A 27969-nucleotide genomic window follows, 5' to 3' on the forward strand; every position below is an offset into this window, starting at 1 on the left:
ATGCTGCATAACAAGGACTATATGCAACAAAAGTGCCAGTTGGTTTTTTAAATTTTATTTTGTGTTAATACAATAAATATACAAAATTCAAACTACTCAACATGCAACAGGGAGAGACAAGAGTGCATTTGTACAGTACAATGAAATTCAGGACAATGGCAAACCAATTGTCAATTTTACAAAATATACAAATATCCCTTAGTCCATTTTAAATTCATTCAAATCCATAATCACAGACTTCCTTGTGACCACTTGACGTCTTCTTTTCAGTGTTTCAACTCTATACTCGTGTCATCGATTAAAAAGTGATACTTAAAGCCACAGTCCACTGCAAAACACGAAGAAAAGTCAAATGGCGCTAGCGGACTTGCTTTCTCAAATTCCCAATTTGAACTGCGTATTATCAAATGAAATAACATCAAATAAACTCGAAAAAAAAAATATTTTAATTGGAACATTTGTGTGCCATTTGCTTGAATTTATTAAAAAAGGAACTCATAAAGAAGCTCAGCACGCACACACTCTTGCGTATGCACACACCCAAACCACAAAAAGAAAGGAAAAAGCTCTAGCTAAAAAAACACGCACAATTTAGTAAAATAAAAAAGATAACCAGAACAACATCCTGAATTTTTCCCCCATAAATTAACAAGATAATTTACAATCTTGCTTCACTGGTTAAACACATACTTTAGAAAGACACACAAGGAAGTAGACTATCTGCTAGGCCTCAATCACCTTTGATGAGTGATATTTACTGTATTAACATATTTAAATTACATTGTTGTGCCAATGACACTGTACAGAAAGACTGTGTACTAACTTGCCATCCAGAATTTTAAATCATTGTGGCTTTGATATACTACCATATTGGAGCAGAATGCAAAAACACTGACCTGGTGAAATGTATGGAGAATTTAAAATTACAGACCATGCAATTAAAACACGGAAGAGAAACAAAAACACAAACTAAATCAAATCACATCAATCGACAAGGCTGTAATTCATTTCAGCCTTCTGAATTCAATCATATTCGGATCTTGAACAGAAACTAACCAAAACAAGATCAAAACAAAAGTAGATAACACATGTAAAATACATACAAAAAAATAAATACATTAAATAAAACAAACTCACCTCTGACTGTGATTCGAGACATGATATTCATGTTTACAAAATATTAAATAAGCAATAAATCAAAACCCTTTGAAAATGTAACCTTACTGATTTTCTGTTTTAACCAGTAGTTAACGAGAATGAATTTGTGGGTTTTAAGGTGCCGGCAGTTTCTGTCTCTATGCTTTTGTTTTCCATCTGAATTCGTATTTCACTCGCCTTCCATTCTCATCCCAGTGAATAAGCCAAAAAATTCAGGTGATCTTGTGAGACAAATTTTCATGAATCCAACATATATCCTGAGTATTACTGGTTGAAATACCTATTTGAGTTTGTTTTCACTAAGAAAAAGGCTGGAATATGCTTCATATTCACAGAATCAATCATATCATTTGCACTTTTTCAAAAGGGTACATACACATTCTGGAGGCCAAGGACCAATTATCTCATCAAACCACCTATCAACACAACAAACAAGGGATGACACCTGGAAGCAGAATTTGATTAGGGGACACATCTATGCTTCCATTCAAAGAGCTGTTTGATTCTTGAATTTATTTTGTATTTTTTGAAAACCGTTGCTTATTTCACTTAAGCATTTTTTTTCACAAAGTTTAAGTGATAGACACTCATAATCACACATTCACATATCAGTGTAATGACCACAGACACACTGACTGACACATGGGACAGCCAGTCAGAACAAGTAGTGGGTGAATGGGGGGGATGGGGGGGGGGGGGCAGTGGAGTTTGAGGTGATGAGAGGTAAATGAGGAATGACAGGAGAGAAACTCCACACTCAAACAACCACAGTGTCTCTCTGACACCCAGGAAACATCAGTTAACAGGATGAACTGACAAAGCAGAGTCAGCACATTGAGAAAGTGGTCATTTAGTTTCCTTTGACTTCTGCTTCTACGGCTAATCTTTAATCAGAAATACAACTGACCACAGTGTCACACAATAAAGGCACGCCCACAATAGGGGGGAAAAAATCTGTTGCCCTCCATAGAGTTATTAGCAGTAGGTGTATTTTCAAGATTGTGAAAATGCCAAAAGGTTGTCATACAAACAAGGCTAAGAACCCATATCTGAAGGTTTTTGTGCTCTCGTGCAAAAGGAACAAGCCAATGGGGAGAAAAAGGCAGATTCAGGAAATTGAAAGTGAGCAGAAAAGAGGAAAACTTTGGGATCCTGAATCAAGGCACATCTATTTTTGTAGAAAGTTAGGAAATTTGTCACTAGTAAGTATTTATAACTTTCATTAGCTATAAGAGGCTGTGTCAGAAATGATCATTTGTATATTTGTTTCTTGAGGATGTGAGGTGATATGTAACTAGATAGCAGTGATGCATGTCACATCACACCCGAAAGAAACAACTTATGATAGCTAGCTGCTTTCAACTTACGTTATCATCTGCACTTCAACTAGCGAGCTTGCTCACCATAACATTAGTTAAGTCTGCAGATGGTGAGCAAGCTAGCTAGCTGAAGTGAAGATGCTTACGTTAAAAGCAGCTATCATAAAAATGATAGCTAGCTAGCTAACATTGTTTCTATAGGACTTGATGAGACATGTAACCTTGCTATCTAGTTACATGTCACATCACATACTAAAGCAAATGAAACACACATATAAATGACCATTTCTGACACCGCCTCTTGCAGCTAATTAAATTAAGTTATAAGTACTTGCTGGTGAAAAAATGGCTAACTCACTACAAATATAGATGTACCTTGATTCAGGATCCCATAGTTTTCCTCCTTTCCCCTCACGTCCAATGCCCCAAATCCACTTTGGCTCTGTCTTTTTGCACAGGAGGACACAAAACTTAACTTGGCTTCATTATTTGTACAGCTCACCACACAACAATCCAGATTGCCAATGCTAACTCTATGCAGTGTAACAGACTGTTTTCCCCAAACATGGGGGTGTGGCCTATTTATGGGCTGTCTGTAGATCAGAGTACGTATGAACTGTGTACAATAAGAGGATGAAGCAAAGCCCAGAGAACTACAGACCTGTCACAACTGTAGAGTCATTTCCATACATTTGGCCCATTTACTCTGAGCTAGGGTTTGTCATTTTGCACAGTGGTGTACATTTCCTCCCATGGAATTATCCCATTGGGGTAAGAAAAATAATATGCAAAAAACCAGTCTGTTGAAGGCAAGAGTTGTCAGATCTGAAGGAGTGCTTTGACACCATTCAAATCTAACAATTGATTGCAGAAGTGGTATGTAGGAGTGAAGGGGTAATGTAGGAGTGGTATGATGGAAAAGAGATCAAAAAGGACCACAGAAATTATTTAGGGAAACAACTCTCATTCAGGCAGGGAAGTGTTATTGTAATCCAGGCTCTTTTAGACCATCTGAAACAGACACCAGAACATAGCCTGCAAGTGTGGCAGAGCATTCCAAGATTTGATTACCTTGCTGCCTTAGATGCACCCTTCAGATTCCAGGTTAATGGCAGAGCAGTGTGCTCTCCGCCTCGATGCCTGTCTGCATCCCACAGAGTGAACCGAGAGCAGGGAAACACACATGGCTCAAAAATGCTTTAACCTGACACTCCTGATTCGGTTGCAGGAGTAAACGTGCTTCATGGTGCACACTGTAGCTTTCATCAGTAATGGCTGTATTCAAGTAGATGAACTCAATGAAATGTGTGGCTGCAGATGCATCCTTGATATAATGAGGGGGAAAGGACCTTCTCGGTCAGATAAACAAATAAACATTATAGCTTCACAGCTATTACTGTCTTACTATTACAGCTATAGGTAAATTTGCCAATATGTATCAATTCACAGAACAATTACATTTTTTTTCAACCATGAGGGTGGTTGGAATGTTCATGCGATTTTCTGACACCTCATTAAACAAACTCTGCATGTCTATACTTTTATAAGCTATGGAAACAATTTCAGACAACAGACGGTTTTGCAGGGAATGTGGTTTACTTCAAACGTCTGTGGCTATTCCATGCGCCCGGGCCTCGCACTCCTGTGGATTTCCCCCCCCCCCCCGTAGCATCCTGGACATAGCTAAAAACGGAGATAATAAAGGACCAAACTTCAAGCTTTATAGTGCAGTTTCTTGCATGGTAACATGCCTGCATATGTTGACCTCAGGCCGTGCACGTGGTACGCTGTGTCAGCAGGTCTGGAACTGCTTCAGCGCAGCTGTGTTCATCTTAAGGCGGTCACTGAAGGCATTTTACCGTTTGTAATTTCCAGTGTTAATTCTCGGGGCTGACTGCAGCAAGCTAGTGCCAGAAGCATAAATATTACACATACCGCAACAGAGCTTTTAAATTAAATAACACAGATGCATCTACAATATAAACAGCGTGCCATTCATTCATTCAGCACGATGCATCATGGGATTTCATTTATTTGTCGTTATATTTTTCAATGGAAACTATTAAAAAAATATTTCAGCCAGCCATTGGTCTCTAAGGGAATGGTTACCCAAAATAAACGGTATCATACTATTTCTAAAGAGGGGAGTGATTTCAGCAAGACAAGAGGGAACAGAGTGATACTCCACAGGACTAGAGACGGCTGACAGGAACATAGGGGGGACGTCTCCAGCACGTGTAACGGACAATAACCGGATGGAGGACAGGGGAGACATTAAAGGAAGGACAGAGGACAGTGGTGGGACTTCTGTGGGTCCTCTCTGGCCTAACTACCCGTCCCGCACTCAGAGGGCTAACGCAGCCCTCCGTTTCAGCAGCGGGTCCCTCTCCCGGCTGCCTCGTTCCTGCCAGAGAGCCCCGACAGCAGCCCGGAGGTACTGGAGGACGCGACTGAAAGTGACAAGCTTTCCGATCATCCAGCTTTCAGCCCATGCACACACGTTAAAGGACAGGTTAAAAGACATGCGGAGTCGTGTGAAAGGGGCGGAGTCACAGTCACTGGAGTGCATAAAAAAGAGGCAGAGTCTAGTCTCCGCACTGGACAGGAGGGCGGAGGGTGACTGTGAGGGGGCGGGGCGATGAGTGCGGTTGGGTGGGGTTGGGGGGTGGGGGTGGCGACGGTGCGTCTCGGGCGGCTCAGATTTGCTCTCCCTTGAAGGCTCCCCGGGCAGCAGTGGAGGCTGCGTTGGCTGCGGCCGTCTGCACCGTTTTGTTGGACATGACGCCGGTGGCGAACTCCTGCTGGGCCTTCTCGAAGCTGGCGCCCGTGGTGCGATACAGCCCGTGCACCTGAGGGACAGCGCGGAGAGAGTGGAGAAGTCAGGGCAGCGCTAAACAACACAACGCACACTGCAATGAAGAGTTGGAAACAAAACACTGATGCAAGAAACTAAGTCTAGTTATGTACAGCAAGGACGGCAACTTGCACTGCCATCTAGTGGCATTTTCTGGCTTAAGCTTTTCTGACCAAAACCCATTCTGTTCATTGAGTTTACATTATTAAATTTAGGTTTTAAATAATTTCTAAAATAAGCCGCAGTTTGTTAGTGGCTGCATTCACTGGCTTAAGAATACTGAAAGTAATTCAAAAGCACTGTGTATGCTTGAAATGTGTACATTTATAACTAACAGCACAAAATGCACTTAGAATTAACGGAAATAAAAGCCTGTTCAAGGCACCGGCAGACAAGAGAGTGGCACATTGTTCAAAGCAGCAGAAAAGACAGAAGGAGAAAGCGCATCGTCTCTGTTCTCTTCTCATCACAGCGACGGCCCGCGCGGGGGCCGCGCGCGTGCGTTTCCTTAGTTCCCTTCCCAGAGCGAATGAAAGGACCCCGTGTCCCACCTTCTTGAACATGATGAGCGAGATGACGGCGGACGCGGTGAACAGCGCTGCGATGAGGATCATCATTATTCCCACCGGAACGCTCGTGTTCAGTCCCGTGAGCGCCGAAATCCAGCCGCTGGGGGGGGGGGGGGGGGGGGAACACACAAAACCACAACCGTATCTGGGTAACCGTGCCTTAGACACGCCTGGGCTCCCCTTCCATCTCAAATGAACACGTTTCTGTACGGCGCAAAAGTGGGGAAAAAAGCCAGAGAGAATCAAATACCTACCAAGCACACTCCCTCTAAAGACTCCCTGAGACTCAAAGCATTCAAGAGGACTTTGGTCTTAACTGAACACTGATGGAAACGCAGCTTCCCCGTGTTCATCCCGACACCTGTGTGTTTCACTGAGCGATGTGCGATGACGTCATCTTTCGGCGCCCGTCCTCTGTACTCACCACGCCCCCCAGCCGGCGATGCCGATGGCCTGCAGCACGTGCACGCCAAACTGGCAGATGTATATGAAGAAGAAGACAAAGAATCTGAAGGAGCTGTCACTCCTGCAACACAAACAGAGTGGGGAGAGTGAGAGAGGAGTCCCGCTGGCTCCCTGCGCTCCTCTACGCTCTCTCCACCTCTGTCATGTACTGAACCCTGAGAGACATCCGACCTGCAAAAATAAAATTCATCTTTGCACATCCTGTCTGGAAACAAGTCCAATAAAAAATAAAAAAAAAAATAAAAAAACAGTTCTTTTATTGTTTTCCAGTGGGAGATGGGTCAAAATACTCTTGCCCATTTTGGTAAATCTGAACTACACCTCAGGAATGTAGGGATTTCAGTGCCAAATACCCACACATATTTTCTGTTTCTGTTTTCAAGTATACTTCTGGAACAGTTCCACTGAGAGTTTCATATTCTTTGCCAGCAACTACCATTTAATCAAATTGAACATTTGATTCATGCCTGTGGTTCAATTTAAGTGGGACTGATTCACATATTATCGCAGCAGAGTGCTTCCCAAGATTGATCCATTGTCCCTCACTACTGCCCCCTGGTGACTGACTGCAAGGCTTGCGTTATTACCTGAAGGCTCCATACAGGGGTCTGTACCAGCAGACAAAGGAGCAGGGGGTGAAGAGCATGAACCACAGCATGGCCAGGCCGAAGTCCACTCCTCTTGTTGGGTCCACACAGAACCAGGCCAGGCAGCCAAAGATATTCGCAAACAGCGTCCCCGTGTGGACTGCAGAGGAAAGACACGTCATAATTATACACACACAGTAAGACTTACCAACTGTACGCTTGGAAAAAAATTGAACTATTCATGGTGATGCAAAACCAGATTGAAGCAGACTTTTCAAATAACAGTACTGTATCAAATTCTGCAAAGTCAAAGCCTTAATTTAATTCCGATCATAACTGACAGCCTATTTGTATTCACAAGCCATTTCTGAAATTTAATTTGGCAATGACCACATTCAGTTAGTTTTCTTGAGGACATTTTGGTTTGTACATTACACCTTAGAATTTTTATACTTTAAAGAAATACCCACAGTACACTGTTAAAAAATCCAAAGCTCCAACCATCTCAATTAAATCCAGTAGCATGCTCAAGCTGTTAACGAGTAAGCAGAGCGTTCTGTTTGATGAATGCGGTTTGGAGGGCCAAGGTGAGAAAGACTGGTGCCTACGGGTGCTACATTCCACCATCGTGACTCAACACCTGTTCCCTATGGTCACAGAGGACACGCAACTGCCATTTTCTGACATGTCAGCCACAGTCTATGAGACATTACTGTCAGAAGTCACAGCGTCTCTTTACCAGAGGAGCACGAACAGCAACACAAACAGCGAGCAGAAAGGCTACTTCCACTTCCACCCTGTTTCCTGTTTCTTCACCACATTAAAACAGTCGAAAGTGAAAGGTTTTCCTTTTTTCTCTGCTTCCATCCACATACATAGCAATTCATTACCAAGGAAACCGCAAAAATATTTCTTCTGACAATGTGAAGGCAAAGGAGCTACGCAGTATTTCTTAATATGACAAATACTGAAATGAAAAGAGAAAACATTCTCAGTTGTCAGTTAAACAATTTTGGGTAACAGCTCCTTAAAATCTACTCTTTCGGTTATAGAAGCAGTGGCTCTGGATTTCACACCTCCATACTCCAGAGCAACAGGAATTGAAAGACAGTTTACGAGACATGGTTTTCTGAGAACACGTGACCTATTGAAATTTAAAAAAAAAAAAAAAAAAATATAAAAAAAAAAACTAAAGCTTTTGCAAAATAGCCATTAAAGGGAACTTTAGCCCTTAACTGACACTGGAAATTTCACAGAACCAAAAGGAAATACAAAGACAAGATAAACGGCTAATGAAAATGCAACAGCAGTGCCCTGAAAAGGCAAGTCTCTTCACTCTGAGGAAGGCATCATCAAGTTCAGCTGTGAGGCACTTAGGTCCACTGCTAATTCACACGGGTGTGTACGAGAGATTCTCATGCCTCCCTGTAAACAGTCCTGATCATGTGACACAATCACATGGCAATGGGGTGTGACCATATTCTAACAGAGCATGAGAAAATGCACCTTGATAGACTGCCTCTGCTTTCTTACGTAGTTTCTCTGCAATTCGAGGTATACTACAAACACCCGCCTTATAGGCTTTACAGCTGGAGATATGAGAGATACAGTGCCGTGTAAAAGTATTTTCCCCCTTCCTAATTTCCTCTATTGCATGGTTATCACACTGAATGACAAAGTTTAAATATTTCAAGAAGCAGCTGTATCGGATAAGCTGAAGAGAAACAGCATTTGCATGAGCTGGAGAGTACCTAAAACTATATAGGCAACTATATAGTGCCAGCCAGCATGAGGATGCATGCACAAAACCCGCCGAAAAACCTGATGTTATTGGACACTCTGCTATCTTCCCAATTCCATCGTCTTACAATACCGCCAACATCCAGAAGCCATTTTGCAACCTGCAAGCAAGCATGTTCAGATTTTGACAAAGTTTAACTGTCCAAAACATGCAACACTCACACATCCACAGATAATACATGATTTTCACGGTCTTCTGAAACTCCACCGGTATGTCTACGGCGATATCGTGGTAGAAGCAGGGCCCGACCGGGAACTTCTCCGGAAGAGGCGGCCAGTTGTTTTTCCTTCCTGAATAGAACAGCAAATACAAATGAGCATTCCTTCATTCCTATTTCAAATGGACACTTTACTGTGAGCTGTCTATAACTGCTGTGTTATCATCCCCATCATGTAATAAATGTGAGGACTAATGATGGCCAAAAACATAAAGAGTCTCTAGTCAATTTCCCATTTGAAAGGAAAAGAACAGTTCCAGTTAGTGTCACAATTTATCAGATGGTTGAGCTCAAACCTAAACAGAGACTGTCAATAAATGATGTCCCTGTGGCCTCTTTCAGTCTTAGAGAAGACTTGAAGTGTCTAACAACACTAGAAGAAATTATTGCCTGAGCATTGTACCATTTCACACAAGGAAAAATTATGTACTGATTTCCTTTAACAATTACATCTGAGCTTAAGTATAAGCTTGATATCTGGAATCTTAAGATAAATGTCCACAAATGTGTATGTGTGTGTGTGTGTGTACGCGTGTGTGTGTGTGTATGTGTGTGTGTTGGCTTTTGGAGGTGAAATGGGATAAGGATTACTACATCTTGTTTGCTCAACAAACAACATGCAACGTAAGACTTTCAATGTGCAGGCAATAATATTACTCTCACTACAATGTTAATTGCCATCTTAGGCTACTAACCAGAGCACACCACAGCAAATTAATTGCACAAAGACCTTGAATTTATTTCAATTATAGCTGCAACAGATTGCAACTGTATCATTAGAATGATTGATGCCATTTAGCAAGTGAGTAAGGAAGTTGTCAAACTACTGTTGGCCATTATTACTGTCGAAAAGAAGAAAAAACAATCCACGGCATAAATATATACTGGGTTGTCTCTTGTGCTTCTAAATAGAGAATATTTATTCTACCTAATCATGCATATTGATCTTTGACCTAATACTGGACCATGGTGTACTCTAGACAGCCACATACTGGCACTAATGCGTACACTTGTGAAGAGCTGTCATCGCCAGGCTCCAAAGACACTTCATAATGAAATGAATGAGCAAGAACCGTCTACAGGATGAACGACCCCTTCAAGGTCGAAGTGCCGTACAGCACGAGCGAGCGCGGCATTCTAACCACCTGACGCCCCGAGCGACTGCATCTCCCGCTCCCGCCGGTCGAGCTCTGCGGCCTTCTTCTCCAGCTCCTCCTGACGCTTCATGAGTTCCGCCTGGGCCCGGGCCTGGTCCTGCGCAGCAGACAGAGCAGGGCAGGGGTTTGAGTCCGACCCGCCTCAGGCGCACGCACGCACGCACGCACGCACTCAAACACACAGCGACACTGAACATCGTGCTACTGCGCACCGCAGCTGCGCAAACGGCTGCTTCGGGACTCTTTTGTAGACTAAATGAAGTTAAATACGCTCCAAGCAATTTGTTTGCGATTCATGCCCGGACATGCTTGCAACTATATTCATTCACTCCCGAGTGAATTATTGCAGAGATCTGTGAAAACTCATCAAGATGGATTGTGTTCAATCAACACATTGAAAAAGGTCTAATCAGTTTTAAATAGAATGGTTTTTTTTTTCTCCATTATTTTTAACACTGCATAGATTATAGCACTTTCCATCAAACCAACTGATCTAACTTTAGCCCTGCTTGTAATTCTGTGTTCTAAATGCACGAAGGAACAGTGTCACATGTTTTGGCCCGATTGCTGTAGTGCCCCAGCCAACAGGCTCTCTGAAAGCCTGCCCACCGAATGTGAACCCCCCTATAACAAAAAGCCTGAGGCGGCTCTCAATTATGCATGTGTGCCTCTCATTAACAGACCCCCTTTCCTTCTGGGCTCCTGTAAGGACTCACAATTCACCCACATTCCAACCTGCATCCCTGACAAAATCTGCCATTACGGCCATCCCATTGGAACTGGACCCGCTATTTTGTTGAGAGGAAGCGTGCAGCTATAAAAGACAGTGCCACTCTTTCGAGATTGACATGTTCAAAGAGATAGGCATGTTGTGTCCATGCACTACAAATCGTAGCAATCTTTTATTCCTGATTTCCCAAGTGTGCCTGTAGATGTTATACCAGCACTGTTAGTTTTCTCTTCCGATGCAGTGTTAATGAGGCAGATATGACAGCACGCTTTGTTTATAAAATAACGACCGAAGAGTCTGGTGCGTGACAGGGAAGGCATAACTGCCTCTCTATGTTCAATGAGGCAGCCAAAGCAGCCAAACTGACGGTGACAGTATTTCGTTTTTTTGTTCCTCTCTTCATGGCTGGTCAGACAGAACTATCACAACTCCAGTCTCCCAAGAGTAGGTTCTGCTCATTGGGTTTCTACCACTTAATTTTCACCACTTAATTTGCTTGATAACTTGTAACCCTAGATTTCGACACAAACACCATCAGGGAGGTTAGTAATCAACTTTTAAAAAATGATTGCCGTGTATTGCTTTTTTCACAGAAGCATGGCAAATGACAAGGCTAATGAAACTGGTCTCTCCACCAGTATGAAAATGGAGGGGGCGGTGAAAGGGTGACAGGCAGGCAGGGGGCGGGGCCGTACCTGTGTCTGCTGCTGCGAGTAGGCTGGAGGCTCTTCTGTGGGCTTCATTATGGCAGGCTGTGTGTTGCTGGTGGGGGTTACTTTGGGGGCAGCACCGGGGGGTGCCTGAAAAAGGTATAAGGGTAACATCAATAACAGCACTACACATTTCTCAGCATTTAATCTCACATACAATCCTGTTTTTTTGTCAGAACAGCAACAGGCATTAGGAGAGCATAAGTGACAAGAAAAAAATATAAACACTAAAAAAAGAACAGTCCTCAGGCTCCTGGAGAAGGATACTGGGAATGTCTCAATTCCCTTTTCAACATGGCGAGGGAGACAGTTCTATAAAGAGATGCCAACATTGCATTCAACGAGAGGAGAATACTGCCACAGCTGCTTGCTGGCATCTCTCTCACTTTCAAACGAAAGATTCTGATCACGCTCAAAACCACTGTTGGCGTACAGACGCACAATTTATCCTTGGTGATTTCCAATTTTGAGTTAAACGAGGAAACTAAAAGTAAACCAATACGAAACTAGAAATAAGAAACATGCTCGCACAAAAGCTTTCAATGGAGTATGAGCTGTCTAAGCTTTATACTCAAGCCGATTACTAAGTTACAGGAAGCTCTGTATAATTCTTCACCTTTAAGAGATGAAGAACTAATCTCCCAATGAAAAGCTCTGGTTGGAGTCAGTGTGACATGAGGGGAGAAGGAAGCAGACTACAGGCTTCCAGGACATTCAGAAGTGTGCAAGTACATTGAGCACACCATTCAACTCCACAAACGTTCATTTTTGACTGAGGCCCCCCTGTAAAGGAAGATGATGTCCAGATCTTCATAAACCTGTACTTGACCCACCACAGCTATACTTGCGCTGAATGTTTAAATTACATTTCCACTTATATTACAGCATTAATACGACAGTAAAGACTGCTCAATTAATTCCCAACAGCCAAAATGACACACTTGCCAAGTTCTGTTTTTAATATCGACTTGATATTTATCACCTCCCCCGCGTACACCTGGCCGCTGCAGCTAGTCGTGTGAATAACCGGATTGGGGCAGATTTCTGGGATGAGAGCGATGTTGCTGAGGGCAGCATTGGATTTCCGGAGCGAGGCGTCAGGCTTTGATTTAGGGTGGGCACCTGCTACACCCCTCACTTCACCACTGCATTGATTCACAGGCGTTCAGTGCGTCGAGAGCCAAAGAGTACGGGCGAGTTAAAACACCTTCTCGCACCGGGACAAAGAAAACAGCGCACCGCAGGGAGCACGTTCCAGCTCTTTAATAATACTACCTGCCGAGCGCTTTTACAAACGCCATCCAGTCCATGTTTAATTCATGCGCCCTGCACAATGGCTGTTATGGAAATAATTGGCTGCCATTTTTTTTTTTTTTACAAAGAAATGCTAAGTGCTGTATTTATGTTAAAGGAGAGAGTGGGTGAAAGAAGATCTAGGGAAGTACTGGTCATTAGAACAATATGGAGATCAGATCCAATCGACCCAAGTCCCAGAGGATCATACAGTGTGCAGGCTTTATTTACAGTCTTACACTTTATACCCAGATTCAATTGGCCGTCATCTTTATTTGAACCGATCTTGCTTTCCTTTCCAATTCTCGATGTTAGCTGAGAGCAAGGAACAAGGCCTTCTGGGACCTCGGCTGTGCAGCTCCTGATACAGCTGCAGGGCTAACTGTGCACCAATCCTAAATTCAAGAAAAACACAGGGAAGACAAGATGAATCCAAACACCCACCAGCAGAGCAGTGGTAGGCTACCCTGTGTGCGTTTTTTACCCTTGGCCCAGATTCACACACTGGTGAGACTCCCTTCACTGTCAGTGTCCCCGGCTTGTCCCAGACCGTCCGAGGGAGAGAGTCAGTTCGGAGGCAGAGCTGCAGGTGCAGATGGCGCACGGGGAGGATCAGCACCGGCACCGTAATCCCGGCGGGCACGTCGGCAATGCCAGTCCCCCCCCCCCCCCCCTCCCTTCGGAAGGGGGAACAACTTAAAAATTCAATTACCAGAACTCGCCGAGCGACGCGACAAGGAGCCGCGCTACCTCCCGATTACCGGAGAACAGGTCGGCGTCGGTCTGGGAAACGGGACGTGCCGACTGTACAGAACCAATCTGCGCGCCGCCGTCGAATCCAAGAGACGCCGGCGCACCTGCGCGCTTAGCGCCGCTGTCGCTGCTTTTTATTTTTAATCAAACGCAGGGAGATTTCTCCTCCGCGCGTTTCCCCCGACTCGGCTGACAAGATATGACATCGAATCATACCGCTTTGCATATCGCAATGGAGTAGGACGGCGGCGTCAGCTGAGTGAATCAGGTCACTAGAACAGTATCTCTCCTGCAGCGTACGGAAACATGGCACATAAATAATTAGGGCCCTTTGCGCTGGAGGACGGAGAGACTGTGCCCTGTTTGTCCTCCATCACTTTCTGCTCAGATGGCACGGCACGAACAACAAATTAAAACAAAAAAAGATGCTGACTGGAGCTGGGCTGAAGTCATAATCAAATAAATCTGTGCCGGTGTTCTGTCTGCGTCTGAAGAAGTGGTTTATTTGCACACAAACGAAAAGCAGAGTCAGAAAGATTCTTGCTAATCTCCAATATGCTCAGAAAAACATCACAGATGACAGACCGAAAAGAATGAAAAAATCTTTGCTGATAGAAATATTGTTAGGTTTCATTGGGTGCAAATGAAAAAAATTCTGTGGAAGCAAAGTTCACACGAGACTATAATTACACTTTCCCAAAAAGAAATGAGCAAAATATGACATGTGGACTGTAGATATAGGCTAACTCTAAACGGGTGGACATACTTGTTTAGTAAGGTGGACGTGTTTTCAACCTACAGGACTGATTTTGCGACAATGTTCATCACCAATGCCAGCTGGAATAGGCCCATGCTCATATTAACACCAGGTTCTTGGGGGGAGTATACAGATGACCATATGTTCTGGGTACTGCTCTAGGAAGCCTTTCATTTTATGTTGTGCACCTCTCTTCTTAAGTGTGAATGTGACACATGGTCCAGCGGCTCCTGGAGACTGAAACCCATCCGTACCTTCCTCTGCTGGTCAGAGACGTGATATTCTATGAGTATGAGTTATGGAATCTGCCTGAAGATACAAGACACATTTCAAGAAAAGGGGTTGATATCTCAGGACCAAACTGTGCTTGAAAGCAAACACCATATAACTGCAAATAACTACCTGTTGATGACAACTGTTGTTAAATAACAGCACAGCACACATATTGGACAGGATTTAAACAATGTTTCACAAACCGAACTGTACTCACTGGTTTTGTGTCTGTGAAAGGGTTGTATTCTTCCAATCCTGGGGGGGCATTTCGTGTTACCTGTGTCACAGAGGGATCCTGGGAGGGTACAGAAAAGAATCGTTTGGAACACATTACATACTGGAGCTTACCCCACACCCCATATTCAGTTATGGGGTGGGGTAACCATCTAAATAAAGCTAGTCACTCAGGAATAGGACCACACACCATTCTGGATTCAACCTTACTTTACACGTGGCTGCCGCTGTGATATTAGTGAAGCTGGACATGGCTTCCTCTGAATTAATGATGACCAAAGACCCTTTACCCTATACTCTTCCATACTGTACATACATCCCTCTGGTCATACAGAAAATGAAAAAAACTCAGCCTACACAAGTACATACCAGTGTATCTAGGCAGACATGAAATTAAGGCCACATTTAAAGAACACTAAAACTAGTAAATCATAAAATTAAACCAACTGCTGGCCGAACAGACTCACTTTCTTTAATCAGTTACATATTTTCCAAAAGTGAAAAGAAAATAAAACAGAGTATCTTTGTGTGACAACACAAGGAACATACTGTCAATACATCCTTGTAACATTTATGTAACAGAGGAACTGGAAAATTAACGAAAGGTTAACACCATTCTTAACAAACCCAGCCTATGCCCTGAGAAGGTAAGATACGTTGAAGATCCCCTAGCAACTCATGTGTCTCACTGGCAATGCAGATAAACTCTGTGTTTCTGCCCTGCATGGTACAGAAGAGCTTTGACTGAGCTGATGGATTTGACAGAGGGTTCTGGGGATTGGAAACTACATTTTCTTCTGCAACCTTTCATTTCATAGCCATAGAGCTGCAGCTGTGCAGCAGGACATTAACGCCACTAAAATTATGTCGAATTGCCTTATGCTAAATTTGAAATTTTCCACATTGGAGCTCATAGCAGTCCGCAGCTGAAGGCTTATTTTTAGGGGGAAAAAAACAAAATTTCTCTACAGCCTGATCTTCAGCAGGCTCCAAAGCTATACTTAATTCTGAACTGAGGGCTATAATTTCAAACTGGCACGGAGGGATGATTCTAATAATTTTCACTGCAAGTAATCTATAAATAACCTTCCCAATGTCAGAGAGGGAAGAAAAATACATGCGAGGCAATATCCATCTGAGGGTATGACACGAAACAATGGCAACTGAAACGTGCGGCATAGAAACGCGGCGCATGAGGGAATTTAGCGTGCTGAGCTAAAGACCTGCTGTCGCGCCGACATCAGCGGAACCACTTTTGATTTCGGGCCTCTATAACCAGAGCGCTCCTTAAACATTCCCCAAAAAAGCAGTTACTCCGTGTTTTTGGTTAAAGTTCAAAGACCCATTCAGTGTTTTCCTAAGATTGAAGCCTTGAAATACCTCAACTGAAATATGTGCGCACAACATGCACGTTATATAAAACAAGAGCATGTCAAAAAGGGATATCATTACTTTGTAATCAAGCCTAGGACTTGGTAAGAAACGAAAAAGCACTGTGCATCAATCCTGCGCATTGGCATAGGTCACTGATCACATCCAGGAAGCTGCTGAACAATGACAATACATTTTACGCTTGGATTAAGCTCATAAGAGCCAGTTCACATTTTCCACTTGATGATATATTCCTATCGTATCACTAACCTCTGCACAGAGGTAAATTACGATCATCTGGAGGAAGCATAAACAGGAGTCCATCAAGCCTGGCAGCAGGTGAGTAAAACAGCTGCTGCTGGTAGTTTATCTACCATCAGTCAGCATTAAAGGATGCTGCATCAGGGCCATGTGAAAGCCTTCAGGGGAACACTGAATTGCACACTGAATCGCACCATATTACACAACCGACCTACATCATTTGCTGTTGAACACAGACACCATTAGGAACGTGAATATTGACAGGGCGTTTGTGCAGCTATTCAAGCTGATCGTGGGATTTAAATTGACCACCTAAGAAAATCATTGATGGATTGTGCTGAAAATGAACTTGGGTTCAGCTTTTATTTCCGATTGTTCTGGTCAGCTTCACCTTCACCACTGGACCCCCACAGGGATCTTGTTTGACATTTTCATTTTACCTCTGGGTCACACTATTTCTAAGCACCTCCATTCACTTTCATGTAAATGATGCACATCTGTATCTGCTAGTTATACTAGGTGGTATTTAAAGACATTTAAAGATGCTCAAATGACTAAAAGCCTTGACAGAGAACACCAGGCCTGCGCAGTCTACTTCTAATTAGGCCTACCTTTAAAAACAGATAACTTGCTTTTATTGTTTTTTATATACTTGCCTGGTTTTTTACTGCCCAAACTTTCCATGTGTTCAACTGCCTCCTTTATTATCTCTACTTCAATGAAAAGCACCATATAATGTTTATCATGTGCCATTATAATCATTCTCCGTGCTGCAAAATAATAAGGACGTCTGGTGGCATCTGCATTTGTTCACCTAGTTTTCCAAACAGTGAGTAGTTGTCCGGAGGAGCATGGCATAAATATTTAATGTGTCTTGTAATTAATACTTTGTAGGCGTATTGCATCCAGAAAAAAGAATTTTAAAAAAACATCATGGGCATCAGTTGCTTAAAAACACCAGTTGAACATCCCCACATCGTATCTAATAGGCCTATTTCAAACGTGACACCTGTTGCATGAAGCATAAAATAACTTATCCATCTAACCTACCGGCTCATTTTTGTCCACTGAAATGCACTGGTATTTGAGACCTAACAAGGCAACACTAGCCACCCTGCTGAAGTGTAGAGTTCAGTGGTGGACCATGAACAAGAAAATCCTGGTCCTGTCCCGTCCCATTTTAGATGCTTTTAATGCTTATTGAGCTTGAAATTAAGTAGTGAACAAACTGTTAGGAATTTCACAGCTATTGCAACATCTTAACTCTATTTTGATTTGAAGCATTTCACACCATGGATGTAGCAAAATGAAATTATTTTGATGCAAATTACAACGCCTTCCCAGAAGAGTGGAGGTTGTCATAGTAGCAAAGGGTGGACCAACTCCACATTGATGCCCATAATTTTGCATGAGATGTTGGATGTCAGGTGTCCACATAATTTTGGTCATGTAGTGTATGTTTAAGATTCCTCACTAGTGCTGGAATATTGTGCAAGCAAACATCAATAACTTAAAAGGCCACCGCGTGGACCAAGCAACTAGTATTGAGTTTTTACTGCCCATTACTGGAGACCCTGTCATACCGGATTTGTTTACGCCGGAACAATATGTGGACAAGCACAAATAAAACTTGTTTCATCTTTTCATGTTATATGCTAAGCTTTGATGATACCTCTAGGAAGTGCAGAAATAAGGGATGTACAATGTTTGTTTTGAAATATGTTTGGACAGTGATTATAAAATCTACAAACTATTTACACTCATTAAAATGACTGCAAAGTAAGTGCATTTTACACTGGGTAAACATAGCAAGCAATTTTATTGGAAGAAATCAAGAAGAAAGAAAGAGGTCTCAGTTTCTACCTAAGTGATAGCCCTGTCTGTGAAATGCACCAGTATTAAATGCCTTTGAAGGATAGCACTTAGCTGTGGTTCAGCGTCAGTGACTCTGCTATAAACGTCTTTTAGTTAGCCTGAGGGAAGTACAAGTTTTAGGGAAAGCCGTTAGAATTCGGTATCTCCAAGTCTTCTGAATGAAATGCTGTCATAACTAGCCGGATTTCAGTATGACAGTAAAATTTATTTACTTATTTGTGGAAACCACTAAAGCAAGGTCTGGACATATTGTGAGGCACATGGGCATTTCCAATGGTCGAGGAATTCCAAATTCTTGCATTCAAACTTTAGAACCTGATCCTTTCTCAGCCCCACGTTCCTCTTCCCCCAAAATAAGGCACCTGGGCAGATGCCGTTTAGAATAACTCAATGGTGAGATTCTACACAACTGATTTAATTCAGAATGTTTCCACGGGAATATCCAACAAATGCAGTTCTTCATGGACATGGCTGAACGGCCATATCTTGAAAAAAAACATCTTTTTAAAAAAACATTTAGTCTCTCCTGGGTATGAAATGAAGCCGTTGTCTATGAAGGAAACACTCGAACGCCTCCACAAATGAGAACGCCAGCTAAGCCTGGCTGTGCGGGATGTGACCGTTGCCATGGTAACACATCTGTCCACTGTCAAATCCGCACTGCTGGATGCACGCCTTTCCCACCTGAACGGTGACATCTCACTCTTCATCGGTGACCCTGGCTTGACACTCACGTGGCACTGCGATCCTCTGCTGTCAACATCAAAACAAGCCTTTGACTGCCTCTGTTCTCCATATTATTAAAAAAAGGCCGACCTGCTGAACATCACAATTCATTTTCTGCGGAGCTACACATCAAACCAGCACAAAGGTTGCATCATTTTTCTGAGCAAAGTTTGAGTTTGAATCAACATGCTCACAGTGCTATTTAGCTATCTGTAATGTGAATACCATCAAATCGAGTGTCACGTGTCACTCACCACAGAGCTTGGTTTTGTGCCACAATAAAACACTGTGGTTATATGGCCAGCTCAGTTAACAGGGCCACATTTAACATTTAGCCAAAGTCACTTTGGAATCTATAAAAGGAATGGCCTGGAGGTGACATAGCACAGAACCCCTATATTTTACTGTAGAGCCATTCTACATGTTACCCGGTCTGTGCCCCGAGTAAGACTTTTAAGAGTGTTCTCTCAAACAAGGAAACCTTATTGACTGAACGCCAAAGTGAATGAAAAGTTGCACTGAATTTTTAAACCAACCACCTCTCTGTTACTCTGTTCACTGTGAAGTACAGGCCCTTTTAAGCACATTCTCCAGGGAACAACAGAAATGTCACCTCCCAACCGACTGACTCTATTCAGAAAACTACCAGTTTTCACTGCCAAAAGGCAGACGCAGCTATCAAGGGACTTTTTTAGTCTTACGGCTAATTCTGGGGCTGAAAAAGCCAAGGTTGTTTTCCGATGCTGACATTTTCTGTGCTACCGAGGGTCTGCAGGAACTCCCTGGTAATGATTAACATGGTGCCTTGAGCTCAAGCTACATTCTTGCTTGTTCAAATATGAGCTCATTGCTTTGGAGGAAAAGTCTATAAATTAATCCTGTTGGTGGTTAATGCTTTACTTTAACATAAGGGACTGGGGTGTTTCCTCTGTTATTCAAGGACAATGGACACAATCTATTAACCTGGACAGCGACAGTGACAAAGTAGAAACAAAACCATCAGCAGGGTTGAAAGCAGGTTAGCAGTAGTGGATAACTAATATTAGGACTAAGCGATAAATCACTGTCAATAACTATCACAATAAAGTTTGCCACAATAGCAATGATAAAATCTTGAGCATAAATTTCTATATAAATGAATAATAATAAATAATGGAAAATAACAAAATAATAAATGATTAAATATAGATATCTTCCTCGTGTTTGGGATGTTCTGTAAAAAATCGTAATTAAAATATAAATCCTCGAACCATACAGGCTTATGTCAGAAGTTTTAGGTTCAAGTCAGAAATGAACCTTTCAATCATGAATATATATTGGCTCTTATATATTGTTATCAATAAATATGAAAAAGTATATCATGATAAAAGTTTTGGTCATACCACCCAGCCTTAAGTAATATTACTGAAAAATGCTATTGTAGTTGAAGGAAGTTTGTTTTATAGCCAGCAGTTAGCCTAATGAAGTAAATAAATGCTAATAACGGTGAAGAGAAAATATCCTTTGCAAGCCAGGCAAATTCTGAAATGTGATTTGATACGTTTGCCGTCAACTCGAGCCAAAATCCAGCCATTCTAAAAAGAGCAACAAGAAACCTGGAAAAGCAGTATACAAGAACTTTCACACCTACCCCATGTCTTCCATGCCATAGGGTACGGTTTATACTAAAGCCTCAAATATGAATGAGGTGCTACTTTGTTTTTTGCAAAGCTACAATTAGCCAATTAATTGTATGTGTGGTGTTCCCTCTCCACAGACATGCAAACACGTAGCATAATCACAAACTAAAGAAAACAAAATAGCTGTAATGCATTTATTTTGCCAAGTTCTGCAAATTCCACTATTGCAATTGAATTTTAAGCAGAAAGAGCCAAAGCCTAACCTTGTAGCTTTTGGATAGCAGTTAATCAGTCTCCACCTCTATGCCCTGTCCACTCAAAATGACCCTTGGCAAGGGATTTGTGAAATAATCCGTGACTTGGGACACACCTCTCTCTGCTGGCACCATACTTGGTTCCATGGCATAAGAATCACAATTTTATTTTGTAAAACAATGTACAGTACAGCACAGATGAATAGGCAGCACCTGCGTCATAATGCAATTATAGCTACGCCAGCAGGAGGATACAAAGAGCTCTCTCATCATTAGAGCTAGTAGTCGGTTTATTTTTAACTACACAATAACATAATGGATACCCATTGTTAAATATGCAGCGTGATCAGAAATGAATCCATCATGCTTTCTGATTCATTTGACTATGCTGTGTTATTAGCAATTTATGTGACGCTTGGAAATGCATCCATACTTTCACTAGTTCACTGGTATTCATATATTTAAAGCATTTCATCAATACTGAAGGTTACAAAAGGCTTGTGTACAATTCAGAAAGCGGAGATGGTATCTGTAGAAAAATGATGAGACTGCAAAAGTCGCAAATGAACGGAGAAATAAATAAAATTAAGTCATCATAGATAGCATCCACTGTCCTGGGATTGCACTACCTGTAGATCGTGTCATCCACCTCATCTGACTGACAGGACACTGAAAATGTGCTGAAAAAGTGCAGACTGCTTCAACACAAATGTGAGTTTAGGGTTTATTAATAACGTGGACTGAAATGAACAAGACATGAGATATCCTGATTCCTGGACAATGTAGGTTAAGGAAAGCCGCACAAGGAGGCAATGCATGTGGCGGACTTGCAGACATTTGCAGTCTGTTATTGTGCAGTACAAGATGAAGGCAAGGACTCTCCACTTACAGACCCTGCTCCAAAGGCACAACGTAATGGCATCCCGTAAATAATTAACCATCTGGTACCGCGCTTGGCATATAAACAGCATTAGGTTACATGTGCAGTCTGCAGGCAATTAAATGCAGGTGGTGCTGCGACAAGGTAAGGAACTAACCAGCCCAAGAGCGGAACTGCAATGAAGAAGTTCCATTTGCTGAAATGAATGAGCAAAATCTATGGATGCAAAGGATGTGCTGAGCATCTGCCTACTAAATTTGGGATGTGTCTGCTTGTGAAAATTTGAACCTTTTTGAAATGTGCCTTTGAAAATCAAGCACATTTATCAAATCTGCCTTAAAAAAACTTCTGAAAAACTAGCCTACCCAGTGAACAGCCATAGCGCATTTAAACCACAGCAGTAAAAATAAAAAAAGCACAGGGCTTTCATGAAGGTGTGGATAGTGGAAAATGTATTTTGAAAGCAAATGTGATTAAACAGCTGATAAAGGTGATTAAAGATGGGGTTTGCAGATACATGTCTGTGTGCACTACTGTGACTTCTGTTTGAATAAAGGAAGTGAGCCTTTCTTGTCTCTAAGGCACAAATATGTTTTTCATTAAGATTTAGAATATCTGTAATTCATTCATAAAGAAGCCTTATACTGTAAATCATGAGTTCATATACTGTCGCGTGTATAAATTAGGTTTTTGAAAAAGATTAGCGTTCTTTGGCAGAAAGAGAAAGATCAGTTAAAGGTATACAGATGAAATGATAAATCCATGTGGTAACCCTCTGGGCTGCCAGGCAACCAAATCTAGTAGCCCAGCCGAACTTCAGGTAGGCTCTCAGATATACAGGTATACCAGCACACAGTTTTACAGATCTGTGCCCTTTGTGAAGAAAATGCAGACAGCCCAACCTGGTGAAACTGATTTCAGCATGTATTCCAGGGATATGTTCGGGAAACAACAGCAAGATGGCGGTTTGTTAGCTGTGAAAGCATTTGAATATGTGAAGGGATTTCAATATGTGAGAACTCAAAGATGTGCTTGCTGTTCCTCTGAACTGAGATTGTATATCAATAGCCTATTTGTATTTGTTTCCAAAGAACTGCAATCAATTTTGGTAGAAACTGAAATCCAAAGCCAGATTTCAATCTAATTTGCCATCACAATATCAGCCGCAGCAGCCATCGGTTAGTCCCGGTCCCGGATCAACGTAAAGCCAAATAGTGAAGTCAATTATCAAGTTGGAGAACCTGATACGCGTGCTCAGTCTGCCTGAGTAGAAGCCCCAAAGATTTGTTAACTGGATACTTTTTGGCTGGAAGTAATCACAGTAATCAAACCATGTGCATGTCTTATGGTTTTAAGAAAACAAAAAAAAAAAAACATAAGTTAGCCTGGACCAGGAAACGATGCATCCCCAACACAGTTCAAGACATGCTATTTTTCACGAAATGGCTGACATTTTAGCCCTCTGATTTCTCGAGTGCCAACCTATTTAATTATCAGGAAAAATCCCAAATACAACAACAACACAAAAAGCCAACCCTGTACAGTTCATTAATCAACACTAATCATTAGCTAAGATATAAATAACTCTGTCTGAGTGAGATGTGTGGTCCAGGAAGCAGTCGAGTCCCCCGCACGGTCAGGGGTTCGATCCCCTGCCTTGGAGGCTTCTGAGCTGTGATCCCTTCTCTATCTGTGATCCTCTCCACTTTCTCCCTGTCTGAATAAAGCAAGAAAATATGAGAGGAGGACAGACTGTCTACTCCGTTAAAAATAAATAAATAAGTTTCAGAGGAGAAGCTAATCATTACCTGAGGTGGGCATTTTATTTTAAGCAAATCAACCAATCGTGTTCCCCGATCATTACTAGTCTTTAGCAGTGCCACCTAGCATTAAGAGAAGCACCTGACAAGGCAAAAACAGACCTGGGCACAGAAAACAACTGCTCTAAAATAAAGAAAATGGTGCTGCTTGTAAAGTAAAGTATACAGTTAATCTGAATTGACCTCCACAATGCAGGCAAGTGGTTTGTGTTGGGTGGTGCACAGCAGATGGGTTGTATTACTACTCAAGCTATGTGCTCAGTAGTACTTCTCAGCAACACTCCAGAAAAAGGCCCATTGAATGCGACAGTGACAAACCCACACATTTATTCATTACAAATTTAGACCTGTTACAATTAGCGCATTTAGATGGGTCTCTCTGCCACTGATTACAGCCATTGCATAACAGGATGAAGCTTTCTGGTTAATAGCTTGCCTTTATTTTTGGTGGCTTAGCTTACATTTACATTCTAGCCATTTAGCTGACACTATCCAGAGCGACTTACAATTAGTGCACCAAGAAAAAGCCTAGACTCACAAATCACCAACATTCCAAACAGCTATTAATGAGAATGCAATGGTCAGGGCATAACACTCCGACGATAGGTAATCCTTTGTGATTGGAATGTAGCCTACACTAGGAAGCTGAAGTCTTGCATTTGCAATGGGTGCGGGAGTGAATAGGTCTTTCCGATGGCCCGACTCTGAAATGGCATGGACACAAAGTGACACTTGAGCCCCTCCTTGGATCCTGGGCCAGGCTGAACAGCTTACACACTGCTGTTTGCCTGCCTTGAGTCTTGTGACTGGGAAATACCTCCTCCTCACCAGCCAATAACTCTCAGCTACAGGTAAGCGCATAAAACACATACACAGCTATGGTCCCAATTTCATGCAGGCTTCCCATCCTGTTCACTTTGGCGGTACCGTAGTTTATGTTACCCCACACCCAGCCAGCACACAGTCCTAACAGGAAAGCTTATAGGCTTTATTAGTGTATCCAAACCACCTAGTAAGTAAACACCACCACAGCTTAAGGTCCTCTTTACTTCATCATATAGCTAAAATGTGTCTTTGCTTCTAAACATTAATTTGGCTGAAATGGTTTATCTGGGATATGTGGCTAAAATGGAATTTCAAAGACATAACAAAATGGACTCCCAGAGTCAAACCTGGAGACACATTCATACCATGTATGTGTGACTCCCTGGACACTGTAAGGACAAATCTGGCACAGAGGTATCTTAGGGTCGCATGCTCAGCCCTCCATGTCACAGGTCAGTGGGTCATAGGTCAGAGTGCACTTCACTTCCAGTCTAAGTCAAGCCAAAGGTTTGCTTGGATTTGGTGTCTTTCTTTTCTGTTAACTGTTAACATAACTGTCTTAACTGTTAGCTATGGCCAGTGACATCAACTGAGACATAATCAAATAAAACACTGCAGTCCAACAGCAACATACAAGATTTGTGCACTATTAAATCGAAAAATACCATTGTTGGAAAAAAAAGGCTATATGCTGTAAATGCATTTAGATCAAACCTACTTTGCATCACAAAAATAAATAAATGCCAATCACGCTCAATCTGTTTATAGTACCATTATAGCGAGGAGTGTTTTAAACCATACCGCGCTGCACCCCCTTAGAAAAAATAGGGAAAAGAAAAGAAGAACTGTAGGCTACATGTGGACTTTAAATATAGACTCACTAGTCTGACTTTGACAACTTTGGGACTAAACTGGCTCATGTTTTAGTTAATAAATCTCAAAAGTAACTTAAACATCCAGTCAGAACTAGTGGCTTAATAGCCTACTAGTTCAGTAATTTTGTATCATTTTCTGGAGCCTACATGAGTATACTTGATGTAGGCTACTAAAAGTTGTAAAGAAGTTCAAGCGTAATTCAGGGGAGTGTTCGTAGTTAGTACATAAGAAAAGTGAACTGAGCCGCAGCCATGTTCTTGGGCTAATGAAACTGTCTGTACAGGCCAACATGTTATTATTGAGAAATCATTCAAAATGCATGGAAACGGGAGAGCACCTTATTCCTGAACTCACCTCAGTGTCAGAAGAAGAACATCAAACAACACAAAAATAACATCCCAGTTCAAGTAAGCTTCATGGCTCTTGTTATATAAAGTTACCAATATGTCATTGTCCACTCCCAAATCTTTTGGAACAGCTCAGGTGAAACATTTGCACTGGTCAGAGAGGATCTTGCACGGAAACTGACGATAACTCCAAGAGGCAATATGTACATATGCTTCATGATTGAGCACAAAACAAGGTGGACAGAGGCATATCCACTGCGGTCTAAGCAAGCTGAGTATGTATCATAATGCATTGTATGAATTTTTCTATAGGATTGAGGCTCTTAAAAAAATGTGCACTGACTGAGGAGGGGAAATTGGGAATAAGGTGGAGGAGGGGAATTTGGGAATAAGGTGCTGTCCTATTATCGCACTACTTGAATAAGTAATTTTAGACTGAAACAAACTTTGACAAGATGGACCCTATCAAGTTTTATAAGGACAATAATATAGCATACTTTGTAAAAAATAAGAAAGTCTACTTGGTTCACTTTTGAATGAGTATACACATCAGGAAAAAATACTTAAGCTTACACTTAAACGTCTTTGCAACCTTTAGTACACCAATAATTCCAAGTAGGCTGCAGAAATTATACTAAATACTTAACTAGTATCAAGTCACTAGTGCTTAGTGGATGTTTAAGTTACGTTTAAGTTTTATTAACTAAAACGTAAGGAGGTTTAATCACAAAGTTGAAAAAGTCAGACTAGTTGGTCTATTTCAAGTGAACGTGTAGCCAACAGTTATTTTAGGTAAGGGGGTGGTTTTATGATTTTAAACACTCCGCGCAATGATGGGTGATGAGTGGGTGATTGACGGGCGTTTTATATTTTTATGCATGGTAGGTTTGATATAAATGCAGTTACAGAATATAGCGTTTCCCCCCCAAACATGGTGTCTCTCGATGCAATTGCGTCGCCGTGTTAACACATAGTGCATCCGATATTGCTTGTGTCGAAAGTGCTGCGACGGTAAAGCGATAGATTTACCCTGGAGCCACATCGGTCCAGAATGTAAACAAGTAAGGCATTCTTCACCGTCGGGAGAAATTTTATGACAACGCCTGTACTGATGATGCTGTCAAGCACGCAAACGTAAATAAATAGCAAATCAATAATGCAAACGGATAGCCGATTTCGTCGCCCGCGCTTCCACCAAAGAATAAATCATTATTGCAATATTTCACCACAACTGCCGACTTTCTGGCTAGCTAACATGCTAGTACTCGTTAGTATGACTTCACTAGCTAGCTAACCGGCTTTATCACAATACAAGCGGAGTGCGCCATGAAACCACAGCGGCGTTAGCTTGCTAACCACGACTAGACTAGTAGGTCTATGTGGCTTTTGTTATGGAACTGCCCAGGCAATCCAGAGCGAGTGACAGCAGGTAGCTAGCTAGTTTTCTTTAAAACTACAAACAGAAAGGCCCGAAAAGAGTAGTCGCTATCTGCTTCTTACTGTTAAGCTAACATTAATATTAGTTGTCTTAGATCCTGCCTAGCTAGCTAAAGTAAAAAGAACTGCACTGGAATGCACCGCCTTTGTTTGAACTGACACATCGCCAACGTAAGCCCGTCATATGTATTATTTTAATTTAGAAAGAACCTGGTGATTGCTAGCTAGCTAAATGTTGGATGAGACTTTATCGCTTGTTTGCTAGCCGCTAGCGAACTACACAAGCAATTTATCAAGCTACCGTTAGCCATTTCAATTTGTAGCTCTAGCTACCAGTTCCTATCAGTTTTTTATTTCCTTACCTGAAAGGGGTTGCTAAAGTCCGGGTCTGCAAACGGGTTGCTGTCGAAATCTGACATTCTGCAGAAATGTTATCCCTGGGTGAAAGTTCCTTGATTATAATTGTATTATTTATTTATTTGCTTGCAGAGAGTACCGTTATGACAAAATAAGGGATGTCCCCAGACAAGAAGCCGCAGCTACAGCGCTTGCCTTCGAATTCAGCAGCAAAATGGCAGGAACGGAAGTGATGTCCGACTTCAAACACTTTACCACAAACCACTTATCTTCTACCCTCCCTTGACACAAACGCGGGCCACCCGTGGAGTCGAGCTCGCAAAAGCCGTTCCTGAACAATGCTTTTTAATCTGCTTTATGCATCCGTTACATTTTTAGTTACCAATTGTTGCTCTGGTATTTAACAAAAATCATTTTACTCTTCGAATACAAATGCATATATAT

At 42.0% G+C, this 27969-nt stretch overlaps 1 protein-coding gene across 1 annotated transcript; it reads right to left on the bottom strand.

The window, feature by feature from the left end:
• Positions 1–35: 35 nt before the first annotated feature.
• Positions 36–27852, bottom strand: LOC118212875 (secretory carrier-associated membrane protein 1-like). The gene is made up of 9 exons (XM_035391308.1): positions 27531–27852; positions 14861–14938; positions 11553–11657; positions 10116–10224; positions 8915–9043; positions 6953–7112; positions 6325–6426; positions 5883–6000; positions 36–5326 (listed from the first exon to the last, which is right to left on the bottom strand). Exons 1-9 carry the CDS (start codon positions 27585–27587, stop codon positions 5174–5176), a joined length of 1011 nt encoding a protein of 336 aa, XP_035247199.1. The 5' UTR covers positions 27588–27852; the 3' UTR covers positions 36–5173.
• Between the last annotated feature and the right edge of the window lie 117 nt (positions 27853–27969).

Source organism: Anguilla anguilla, chromosome 14 (assembly GCF_013347855.1).
Source record: "Anguilla anguilla isolate fAngAng1 chromosome 14, fAngAng1.pri, whole genome shotgun sequence".
NCBI classification, from domain to species: domain Eukaryota; kingdom Metazoa; phylum Chordata; class Actinopteri; order Anguilliformes; family Anguillidae; genus Anguilla; species Anguilla anguilla.